General features: G+C 50.1%; 1 protein-coding gene across 2 annotated transcripts in view; it reads right to left on the reverse strand.

Annotated features, from left to right (window-relative positions):
* The window catches only part of sgcd (sarcoglycan, delta (dystrophin-associated glycoprotein)), a 113,931-nt gene that overhangs the window by 35,327 nt on the left and 66,176 nt on the right, over positions 1-12,428 (reverse strand). For both annotated transcript variants that reach the window (XM_057054138.1, XM_057054137.1), the window contains one exon: positions 9,397-9,582. In XM_057054138.1, coding sequence (XP_056910118.1) covers positions 9,397-9,582 — 186 coding nt within the window. The remainder of the gene's footprint in view (positions 1-9,396; positions 9,583-12,428) is intronic.

Here is a 12,428-nt window from a genome sequence, read left to right on the forward strand (position 1 = left end):
GTCTGGCTGGAAGGGGAATTCTGCATTATGATGGAAGGAGGCAAAAATTAGATGGGAATTTGCTTCATCTCCAGGGAGCAGGTGAGAAAATAAACCCAACAGATGCGATGGAATACATCTGCCTGGTCTGTCAGCGAGGAAACGGGCAAAAACTAATTTGGTCGGAGTGAAAACCCGGAGCTCAGCTGGACTGTTTGCTGTTTCTGCTCGGGTACGGAAAAAAGATCCTTCCTTTGTTTGTATTCCGTGCAGCGAGCGGTGCAGCGCGAGCCGCCATGAATAATTCAGGCGCCGTCGTGCCGGGACGAAGGCCTGCGAACGCTCAGGTGAGCCTCCTCGCCTCACATCTACCCTCCGTTGGCTCCTCCACCTCCTCGTCTCCAGCCTTTCACCTTCCTAAAATCCATAATCTCCACTCTTGCTCTGTTTGTTTTTTCCCCGCGTCCCTTCCTCTCCTGCTTTTAGCACCCAATCATTCCGGGTTGGAATCTTTGAGCCATTTTCTGTAATTGAGCTTCGGAGTTGTTGACCCGTAAATGTGGGGCCGCGCGACCCCTCCAGGACCTGGAAAATCCAGGATTATCACAAGACTGCGTGAGGAACCTCCAGCAGCACTAGCTTGGTTCTGAGCCTCGAAGGTCTCATTCCTGGTTCTTGTCTTCAGTCCGGCTCTCTCCTCGTCCCTCCCTTCCTGTCTTTCCCACAAACGCCGGGTCGGAACCGACCCGCTCTGCAGCCAGAACCTCCTCTGCTGTCACCACCTGCTGCAAATTTGTTGGATTTGGTTCGGCGTCAGCGTCTCTGTCGGGATCCAGTCGGCGTGTTTACCCGGCCGCTCGCAGGGAAGCCGCCGTCTGTCGTTCCTCTGATTTATTCATGCGGCGGAGGAGGCGTCTAAATCCAGCTCTGACGTCTGCGGTCCAGCCGCCGGCGTGGACGGCGCAGGAATCGATACCGAGCCTCCACATCAACAGGCTTCAAGGGGCCACTGGAGGCTGGCGGCCGGAGCGGCGGGGAAGACGTCCTCGGCAGCCCCCCGATGAGACGCACGCAGGGTTGAGGTTGCTCCTACATGGAGGCGTTAAATCTGCCAAAGCGGAGGTGGATTATTGGTTCTTCCTGGAATAAATGCGGACGGGGCAACATTATCCCTCACAACATCCCAGGAGTTGAACCTCCGACTGGGACTGGAGTCTCCACGGAGAATCGTTCCGAAAACGAGGCGCCGGAAGACGAGTGGCCGCCGGGGCTGAGCTCCGTCCCTGGCGGGGACTCAGGCTCCGTGCGAGCGGGACAATGGGGGAAAACCAGGAATTGCAAATAACGCAGCGGGCGGATTAACAGATTAAATTACAGCCGGTGTAAATCTGAGCCTACAGATGTTTTAACACTCTTCCTACAGTAAATGGGGGGGTGTTACCTTTGGCTGATTCTCTTATTTGCATTAAAAAAACGAAAAAACAGCAAATCCCCAACCCGCCACATTCCCCCCAGTTCCACCAGCCTCCAGAGAGGCACCAGCAGGGCCAAATTCCAAACGAATCCATTTTATCTGAAGAGTGGAAAAGTTTTCCGGGGGCTCCTGCGGCTGCTCGCTCCACAGGTGATAACCGCTACGTCATGTCGCTACAACCTCCGATGTCTATCAGCGGAATTGGCTTTGAGATTGCTGCCCGCATCCAAGGGCTGCTCCTCTGATTGAGGCCCTCCAAGCTTCGCCCCATCATCTATCAATGGGACGGCGATGCGGGCGGGGGAGGGGCGGGTAGGAGAGCGCCATGGAACAGACGATGAAAGGAGGGTGGGGCGGGTGATGAAGCTCCAGAGATAAGAAGGGGTGAAACAGATAACTAAACAGAGAGGGAGATAAAAGCGAGGGGAAATGAGACCCAAGATGTGTTAGCGTGCAAATGAGGTGGAGAGTAAAGACGGCGAGGGCGATGAAGACAGCGGCGAGGAGCGAGGGGATGAATAAAAGAAAGATGGAGAGGCGGAGAAGGAGAAAGAGTCCACCTCCGACTCCCCTGTCCATTAACTGCATCCTTATTCCAGTCCCGGTAGTTCTTATCCAGTTAAAGTGGGAAACTACGGCTGCTGGATTAGTTCGATCCTGAAGTTGCCGATGGTGACTGCGTTACCATAGAAACGCAGGCTGCGTGTAGCTTCTGAGGAGGTGGCCCCACACTAAAGTCATCACACACTAGAAAATCACGCTGATTTTTATTCCATTTTTGAACAAAAAAAGGAAAAATCTCCTCAAAGTGCCTTTGAAATTCCTGCCGTTGCATCTGTGCTGGAGAGAAACATTCATCTCCTGTAAGTTATTGCAACTATAAAACAACCAGCTACAGACAGCTACGTCCTCCCTTTCTTAAACTTCACCTTCACACACACACACACCACACACACACACTGCTGTGAGTGAATTGTGACATTAGTCAAAGTGGTGCAATTATCTTCTGATTATAAAGTAATTACTGCGAGCTAATTGGAAGTGGTTATTGTTTTTATGCTTCTCTGTGCTGCTTCAAGATGAAACTTTATCAGCGATAGAAATGAGGTTCGGTCACCGTGACGACCGTCTGCCTGTCCGCGGCACCACGCCGTGCGTGTCTGTGTGTGTGTGCTGCATTTAAGTCCTCTGAAGCCCATCTATCGTTGAAATTTAGAATACTTTTATCCTGTAATGCTAATGCTAGTGTTAGTTTAGGTGCTGAAGGCTAACATTTCCATCGTCTCGCTGCTTTAAATCTTCGTTCAGTATACGAAAAAACAATAAATAATAGAAATAAGCACCATTTGGAGAGCTAACGTCATCATCTAGTTGAGCCTGCTGGCTTTTGCATTCACGCGTCAATCACTGCCAGTGCCCAGACCTTGATGCGGCTCGGTCGCGGCCCTCCGAAGGACACGCCGCCCGTCTCGCGTGAAGACAGAGCTAATAAGAAATCTATGGACCTGCGACTGAGAAGTATGGCGGCCGCAGGCAGAGCAGACAAAGATGGAGACTGGCAAGGAGCGCCGTAGTGTCACCTGTCATTGTTTTAAGCCAAATAAAAAGTTTGCAGAACCCACTAGCTCTTTATTGAGTCGAGGCGGCTGCAGATGGAGCCCTCAGGAGCTTTTAAAGACCGTGACCAGGAAATAAATACAGTATATCCCTGAGTGTTTACACTCTCCTGAGCAATAAATGATGATAAACGTATGAGAACAACCCAACATCTCGTGTATACACAGCAAAAGCAAGGAGCCTCAGCTAAGGGCCTCAGCTAGCGGCAACAGCTAGCGCCACAGCAAGCAGCCAAAGCTAGCAGCCACAGCTAGTGCACTTAGCTAGCAGCCAAGAGACTCCACTGTTGTGTCCTGTCAGTCACGTCGCATTCGAAGCTCAAAAGCTCGTTAAAACCCCACCAATCCCGAGTCCCGACCCTGCTTCCAATGGCAGGCGCTTCTGTTTTTAAAGAACTTCCTTGAACCCGACATCATCCATCAGGCTTCTTCCCCCTGTTTTAACCTCAGTAGAAAACACTCGCGTCGACCTTCAGCTGCCAGAATAATTACTCGCTGTGGGACAAATAAAGATGAAGAACTGTGTCGTCTGACCCGTAAACGCCGCCGTGATTTCAGATAATAAAGAACCAGGTGTGGAGAGACGACCCCAAACTGCTGGAAAAAAATAGTTTTCTGAGTTGCCCGTTAATAGAAAACGATGCTAATCTACCGTCTTAAGCGAGCGCACCTGCACTCTTGCAAAAAGGGAGCTTGTTAAAACTTCTTCAGCAGAGAAAAACAACAACGGCGGCGCGGGGAGATTTGCCGATAGCGGCGTCATCGCCTCCCGCCGGGATTCGGGGCGGAAAACTTTCTTCAGCTATTATTCAGATCAGAGGACGCCAATAAAGAAGCGAGCGGAGACGTTTCCAACCCGTCCACCTGTTTGGGTATTCATGTATTTATATCTGCCCTCCCTTCGGGATTGCAGTTGTCGCCGTGGCGGCGCGGTGATGCATTTATTTCTAAATCGAAAATACAGAAGTGAAGTCTATTTGGGCGCCTTCCGTCACATCTTGATACATATGGATGAAACATGTGGACGGCGAGGAAAATAAACCGGTTCAACCAGTAGACCTGAGGAAGAGACCAAAGACACGGCCATCGACTGGGCCTGGGGGGTCGGCGGGAGGAGGCCACCCACAGAAATGGCGCCGTCCTCCCCGCCAGGCTGGACATAATAGCGGCTCGATGCGGCGATGCTGGTATGGATCTTCCCAGCAGGAGGGAGGACCGGAGCGCCGCAGCCTCTTCTCCGGAGTCCCTCGCTGTCAGACGCAGCACAGACGTCCAGATTTCTCTGACGCGCTTCATTTTTGAATAACTATCGATTAAACGTCTTCAACTATCAGATTCAGCGCAACACCTGACTAACGAGGACGCGCCGTTCCCTCCGCTCTTCCGCAGCTTTGTGTTCTTGGTGTCGTCAATACTCGTTTTCCCGGGGTTCCTTCTTGCGGGATCGGAGCTGATATCGATTTGGATTTCTTTAAACGTCCCTCTGATGTCAACTTCCTTAACGACAAATCAACAGGAAGCTGTGAAGCTCTGCAGCCCTCCGGGCGTCCAGAGCCAATGACCTTCCCGCCTCGGCTCTTTTTTGATACCTTTAAGTAACGTCAGACCTACGAACAAATCCTGCCGCACGATCTTTTCTGCCTTTTCAGCTTCCTCCAGTCGGCAGTTGGGACGCTAACGGCATGACTTTGGTCGTTGTTTAATGGGGGTTTGTGTGATATCGTCATCAATGGGGCTCCCAGGTGTCGGACAGGTACACGGCTCAGTGTCATCAAATCCTCTCAAAGAGTCATTTTTTTAGCCTTTCTTCCTTCATCCAACAAAAGACGAGCGCACAGATAGAAAAAAAAGAAAGACTGATGTAAGTCTGAGACTCATCACACCAAACAGGAAGTGAGGACCCCAGTGAGACTCCTTTGAAGTCGTGACAAAGTGGAGCCAAAGTCAAAGCGCGTCTCGGTTTGGCTCCATGACTTTCATGTATCGCGGAGAAATGAGGTTTTCTCGCTCCTCCTTCTGTCTCTTGAATCGAAATCAGAGTTCTGCTGCTGTGTCAGAGTCGAACTACTAAAAGGTTTCTGTGTCAACACACCAGCTTCTTTAAGACGAGGCACGGGCCTGATCTGCCTCCAGGAGCCTCTAACCCGCCCTACCAGGACCACAATCCAGCTGGGTCACCTGGGATCCTGGTTTCCTTGGTGACAGTAGTTGTCCTCCTGGTGTCACAGTAAAGCCCTGCTGGACTGAAGCCCTGGTAGGACTGGTTTGAGGCTGTTTCCCAGTATGCCTTGCCTGTCTTCCAGCAGCCGTGTCTCACCTGTTTGAGCTGGTCCCTCAGCACCTGACTCAGACCTCATTGACCTGGTCCACCATAGAGGTGGGCATCGACCAGGAGCCTCGCCCGAGGGCCCAGATGGTTACAGGGTTTAACAGGGATTCAGACCTGGGTCATCAAGAAGGAGTTGGGGAGCTACCGGAGCCTGACGAAGCATTCGGAGAATGTGTGGGGTGTGAAGACATGCGTGATCCCGGATGTTACCAGCTCAGATCCCACGTCTGAGAAATCACTCCAGAAGACCTGGCGCTAACACGGGGTTCAGGTCCCGTCAGCAAAAACACCCAATAAAGAGCGGAGAACTAGGAGGACACAACCAGATTACAAACCTGGCAGGGTGGTCACGGGTAGCTCACCGGGGTCACAGAACGACCTTGCTAAAGGGTACTTCAGCAGGACCAATTATGGAGAACGGAGCGGACGCATCCTGGTGCGCCGAGCTAAAAGTAACGACCTTCAGGCTGTTAACGAATCATTATTTTTGTCCCTTTTCAGTCAACAAACACAATGAGCATCACCTCTCGCTGTAAATGCAGCAGCGGGCTGGATAAAGAGGACATCTGCCTGCTAATGTATAAAGATGGCTTCCTTTCATTTCAGCACTCTTGTCATCAGACACCAAAGCAGACGCGGTAATGGACACCTCATTACTGTTTGGCTTCGGCGGAGTTTGAAGTTTTCACTCTTGAACTCATCTTGAACTCATTAAAACTTAAAGGAAAATGCCAAAGACAGACTCCCTGAGCCTGATTATCTGTGAAATATGGTAAAAGCAGCAGCATTTAGCTAGCTAAATGTAATGATTCCACAGTAACATTCAAATATCTCCAGCCTGAAGATTAAAGATTATGCGTGTTGGCTCTTTTTGTTGGAATTCCTGCAGCTAATTTTCCCAACAGGAACAATAAAACCTGGAGGTTGAGCCATATTAGTCATCCCGCGAGTGCCGAGTTCCTGGAGTTAGCCGACTGCTGCACATATAATTAGCGTCTTGGGCTGCAGCTCCATTTCGCCCCTCTGAAACGCCGCCTGCCTATTGTCCCGCTCTCGTCACTGCTTTCATTTCAGAATGAACCGTACGTGAGCTGTGAACACAGTCTGATGGCGTTCTCAGGCCTGCTCCCTGGGGGGGGTTAGCAGTCTCCAGTGAGAACCAGTAGCTCTCAATCGACAGAGCAGCCTTTAAAGCCACTAGGAGTCAATTCTGCATTCTGTCAGCTGTGGAGCCAAAACGGTGCTGCTGGGGAAGCAACGTAGCTGAGGTTCACGTCATACTTTCCAGTCCCGGATGTTAGCTAGCGGCTGCTCGCACGTAGAGGCTAAAAAGGCGAAGCTACTGACTCTCGTCCCAGTAGCTCCATAAAATTGCTATTTCTCTCTACACTTAATCAGATGTTAATAAAAAAGAACTTTCATCCTTTTTATTCTTTGTATAGCTTTTAAAAAAACAACCCATAGAAAATCCTCTTAGTGTTTTGTCTCAGACATCAAAGGTGCACATAAAAGAAAGCCGCATTATTGAGAGCTTCAGCCGTAACAAACAGCAGATATTCGTACTCCAGCCAGCAACCGACGCTCCCCAGTCAGATCTGCCGCTGCGCCGACAAAAAAGAGCCTAAACGCTGATGAAATGGTGAAAAGCAATTATCATTATCATCATCATCACCATCATCTTCCTGCCAAACAACCCGAGCCGCGCAAAACTTTATCAATATTGCTGGGAGGGATGCGGGTGCAATCAGAGGGAAAATGACTGCTTTCCTCCGGAGACAGCGGCTGATGGACGTGCAGGAGCCGCAGCGCCGCATTTCAGGGGAGAAACGGTCACGCAGACGTTCTTTGTCAGGCCGAGGACGCAGGAAGTGAGTCAGAACGCAGGTGACAGCAGAGCTAGGAGGAGTTTTACCCCTCTGTTGTCCCAACTTTACAAGCAGCAGGACAAGTTGGACCGTCCTGTCCCCCAGCAGTGTGATCAGCTGAAACACAGCACACCTGTGTCTCACCTGTGGCGTTTTGAGGTCTTTGTCATCCTTAGACAACATTTCTGTCTTCGCTGAAGTGCCTGTTGAGAGGGCGCCGCCTGTTTCCGGGCTTTGCTCCATATCAGGGAGCTAAAGAGGCTCCAGATCTCCCCGCAGGAGGGGAGAGGAGAGGCTCAACAGCCCAACGTGGAGCCGCTCCTCTCCTGCGGGATTCAGCAGAGACTCCCGGGAGGCAGCGAGCTGCTCGCAGGCTGCTGCTCCGCCTCCATATGCTCCGTTTCAATTGTGTCCCTCTGGTAGTTGAGCACCAGCAGTTTAAGGTGCTGCACTGCTGCAGGTTGCTCAGTTTTGGAGAGCAGACTGAGATCACAAGGATGTGGAAGCATAAAAGAACAGCAGAGCAGCAGCAGCAGCAGCAGAGCAGCAGCAGCAGCAGCAGCAGCAGCAGCAGCAGCAGCAGCAGAGCAGCAGCAGCAGCAGCAGAGCAGCAGCAGCAGAGCAGCAGAGCAGCAGCAGAGCAGCAGCAGCAGAGCAGCAGCAGCAGCAGCAGAGCAGCAGCTTTTAAACATTGATTCAGGGAACAAAACCAGTTTTTGTTTTTCAATGAATCTTAGTTTTTAGAGCTTTGGATGTGGATGGATGGATGGATGGATGGATGGATGGATGGATGGATGGATGGATGGATGGATGGATGGATGGATGGATGGGTGGATGGATGGATGGATGGATGGAGGATGGATGGATGGATGGATGGATGGATGGATGGATGGATGGTCCTGGTCAGCTGACTCTCCACATCTGGGCAGGTGAGTCAGGGAGCAACATGGACACTGAGGAAGATCAGAGGTGGCAACTGTTCGATCCGTTTGCCTGTTCTGAGCTTCAGACGGTTGCAGAGAGAAAACAACACCTGCAGCTGTGGGAATTAGGCCCCTTTCACACAACAACAATTCACACTGTTTTGTGGAACAGTTTTCCACCTGTGGTGCACGAGCTCCGTGCACACGGACCACAATATGGTGCAGTACACATGCCGGTCCAGTAGGTGGTAGTAACGAGTAAGATGCACGAGAATATTTTTCGAAACAACAGCGGTTATAACAGTAAGCTCCAAAGTTTTACAGTGTGTAAACAGGGTGCAGCTCCGACAAGCAACCCTGAAAATGGTAAACATAAAAAAATTGGGAGTCTTCTTCTTCTCTCAATGTTCTTCTTCTACGCCTACATGTAGTCTATAAATACAAATGTGAATGCTGCAGATGCAGCTCAAACTTTGTGTTTTCACCCCAAAAGTGTGCAAGCAGGCCATTCGACGCCATCATTAAGTCTGAAAGACCATCTTAAACAAACCCAGCGGGGGGAATCAGGGTGAGACGGGAGGGCAGCACTTCTTCTTCTTTGCTCGGCTGGAGAGGTCAAAGGGACTGAACGCTCCGTCTGATCCAGACACCGAAATCACATGAATATTTAAAAATCAGCCACACAAACAACAGTGTCCAGTTTCATAGCACTCACCCACACACACACACACACACACACACACACACACACACACACACCACACACACACACACCACACACACACACACACACCCACGCACACCAATGTTTCTGCGTTCTGCAGGAAGCCAATTAAAAGGAAGAGAATCTGATTTATGAGGATCTTAAATCTCGCTGCGGAACGGGACTCATGTTTTATTCACATCTGCTGCGTGTGTTTGCATGTTGGCGTTCGGCACAAACGCCTGACGGACGCCGCTGGAACCGGATCGGACTCATGTCACACGAGTTAAATTACTGATCAAGACGCTGCCGTCAGAAACATTGAACGAGATGGGAAGGGAAGCGGAAAGACTCAAAAATATAACGTCACGCCGATTTCCGAAGAGAGAGACAGATTACAGGTGCTTCCGCAGCGACCGGAGTAGCTTAATGCTACGCAGGCGCGTCTGAGAGGGCCACATTTCAACAAGTCCCACCAGTTAAAGCCATAAAAAAGGGTCAACTTACAATAGTGAAGTTCATGACTTTGAGGATCCAGATGGTTAGCGCCAGGTTGATCAGGATGAGGATCATCAGCAGGAGGACGAAGAGGTAAAGGCAGCGTTTCCTCCAGCCGTATATTCCCACTTTGTACACCTGTGGTTTCTCTGAACTCTGGACATTGTTCCTATGAGTGCACTGTTCCTGGGTCATCTGAAAACAGAGAAGAGTTGAACTCAACAAGGGTTCGCCACGTTTCAGCCTGCAGATCATCCGCCGCTGGCTCGTCCTCCCCTCCTTTTCTGCTTTCATTCCGAATTCACCATCTCCTCATGTAAACACGCAGCTCTTGTGACGCTAACGGCCCCATTCTGTTTACCAGCCCCGTGGCTTATTTATCCCTCTGCTGTTGTCTTCTCTGTTTGCTCTGTTGTCTCGACTGCCTGATGTTTTCAGTCACTTTTACGGCCCGCTGGTGAAGCCACCCATGATTGCATTGAGATTTGTGATGCCGCCGCCGCGGAGGCTAATGCGGGAGATGTAGCACAACTGAGCATTAGCATGGAAACATACCATAAACATTCCTTTCACACGCCGTACTCCAACGCTGACCGGCCTCTCCGGTTCAATACAGCCACACTGATTGATTGCCAGATAAGTGGTCCATAACTGGGTTATAGCTCCATCTGTGCCATTGATGTGCCGATAGTGTCGATTAATGATGATTCTAATTGTCTGCCTCTGAAGCCGAGTGGGCATCGTACACTTCAAGCGCCATGATAACGACCTAATAACTCTGTGGAAAAATAGCGCGCACTGCCAGCCGCATCTTTGGACGCGCCCCAGACCACCAAATTCAATCGCTTTTTGACAACCGCACACGTTCGCCGCTAAGTGAAACAAATGGCTAAAGACGGGCTGGGAGAGCGCTGAGCATCAGAGCCCACAGCGAGAACAGGAACAGGAAGTGAGCATGAATGGACTGTCACTGGGTATAACTTTATGATAGAAACATGCGCTGTTGCTAGCACTTTTCCAGCTCTGCCTCCTGCCACCAGCGTTCAGCCTCCCGTAACTAATCCAGAGCAGGGAGGCTTGATGCTTCCGTCCCTGATTGACGTCCCCAGAGGCCAATTATCTTTAACTCGTGTTCCGGGTCAAAATGGGACCATCACGCAGTGTCGCGTCTGTCACAACACAGCTCCTCTCCCCGCAGAACTTCTGTTACCGTCAGAAAAAGACAACTAATTGTCCAATTCCCTCCACGTCCACGTCCGACAAAGACTCACTTAAGACTCTCTTTGTGTCTGTGTTGTTTTAATTCTTGCGTAAAACCAAGTTCAGCCAGGCGGAACCAGGCTCTGAAGTTAGCTAGCTTGGCCCGTGTTGGTTTGGGCCCAGGACCCAAACAACAGGGGTCATGCTGAAAGGGTAAAATGTCCTCTCTGCTGTCTACAGTGAGACTCTTTTAGCTACTTTCAGACCAGTCGCCGAGCCTGCGGAGGGTTTTTGGTTCATGTCCAATCTGCAGGGCACAAATTAGCACTATTTCCCCCATGTGCCCTTGAGGATGGTACTAAACCCCCAAACACTCGGAGGGCCTGCAGAGGACAGCTCAGTCCCTCTGACACGCTCCTTCTGTGAGTGCACGTGTTCTTTGTATGCTCTTGTTTAATACTGTGTGTAGAAACAGGACGTTCCTCCCCTGTGGGGACTAATGATGGGATCAGTTTCACTTCTATTTTAAGCGTTCTGTCTCTGTCTCACCTGTCTAACTGTCCAGCTGTCTGCTTTTTGTCTCCAGCTGTGTGTCCTCCACGTGTATATGAGCTGTTTCCTCCTTCTATTTGAGTATTTTTGGAGCAGTGGGACCCTGTAAATGTGCAGCACGCCCTCCAGTCTGAGAGCCGCCGAGTGCAGCTTACTGGGCCGGTGATGACGCCACCAGTGTGGAGTCACACCCAAGATGCAGAGCTGGATAAGCGCGTTTTCAATTTCCTCTGGAGGTTTTTTTGCTTCTGGCTCATTTATTTTTGTCCATCTCAGTTGTCTCAGAGTCACTCTGGGACAGGGACCAGGCTAAAGAGGAATTAGCATTAGCATCAGCCAGTCAAGTAAACTGGAGGCAGTTTGAACAGATCAGGAGCGCCAGTTTCTCTTGGATTTTCTTATAAAAAGGCAAAAGCCAGCAGCTTCCAAATGAAGCCCTTGGTCCTTTAAAAGGGTTATAAATGAGCATCCTTAAAGAAATCTGCATACCACAACTAAAATAAAACCTGCTGAACAGAGCAAAGGTAGAATATAATAAAAGACCAAACATCTCCCTGTGCCGTGGAGACGAAGGTGACAGCAGCCAGCAGCAGTGTGTGTGTGTGTGTGAAAGAGAAAGACACCGCCACATCAGATGGAATTAAAAAATGAATCACTGAATAATTTAGCAGAATGAGCATCAGTGTGTTCAGAGGTTTCCTTAACAAGACAAACTATTTGATTGACTTGCTGTCTGTAACCTGCTGCGTGTTCTCGCCTCCTTCTGCACGTAACTTTATTAGTGGAATTGTTTGTAGCTGTGATTAAAGCTGGGAGAAGACACGTTAGACTGAAGACACGCAATAAAAGAAACATAACCAGACAGACGCCACCTGCTGGACAGAGGTGGGACTACATATTGTCGCTGTTTCAGACTGTTTCAACAAGTCTTTTAGGTCAAAGGTGAACTGATCTCAAGGTGTTAGAGTGAACGCTAAACAATGGCTACTCGCGTGGTTGGAGATGTGAGTTAAAAACTTCTGCTTGGAGTCAAATCAAAGCATCGTCCATTGAAATGGTGAATCGTTTCCTTCACTCTCTCCGTCCAACAGCGCCTCCCGCTCAGCCAACTATTCATTCAGGGGCCCCGAAGAAAAGCCAGTGGTCCAAAAACAAAATCTGTCTGTGATTATTGAAAGAAATGAGCTTTTACAAAATTGTTATTGGTGATTCCTGCTGCCAAACAGCCAGGCAGCTCCCTGTTTGGACTTTTATACACAACATGTGGACTCCAACCAGCACTGGTGGTC

This window comes from Takifugu flavidus, chromosome 14, assembly GCF_003711565.1.
Source record: "Takifugu flavidus isolate HTHZ2018 chromosome 14, ASM371156v2, whole genome shotgun sequence".
NCBI lineage: Eukaryota > Metazoa > Chordata > Actinopteri > Tetraodontiformes > Tetraodontidae > Takifugu > Takifugu flavidus.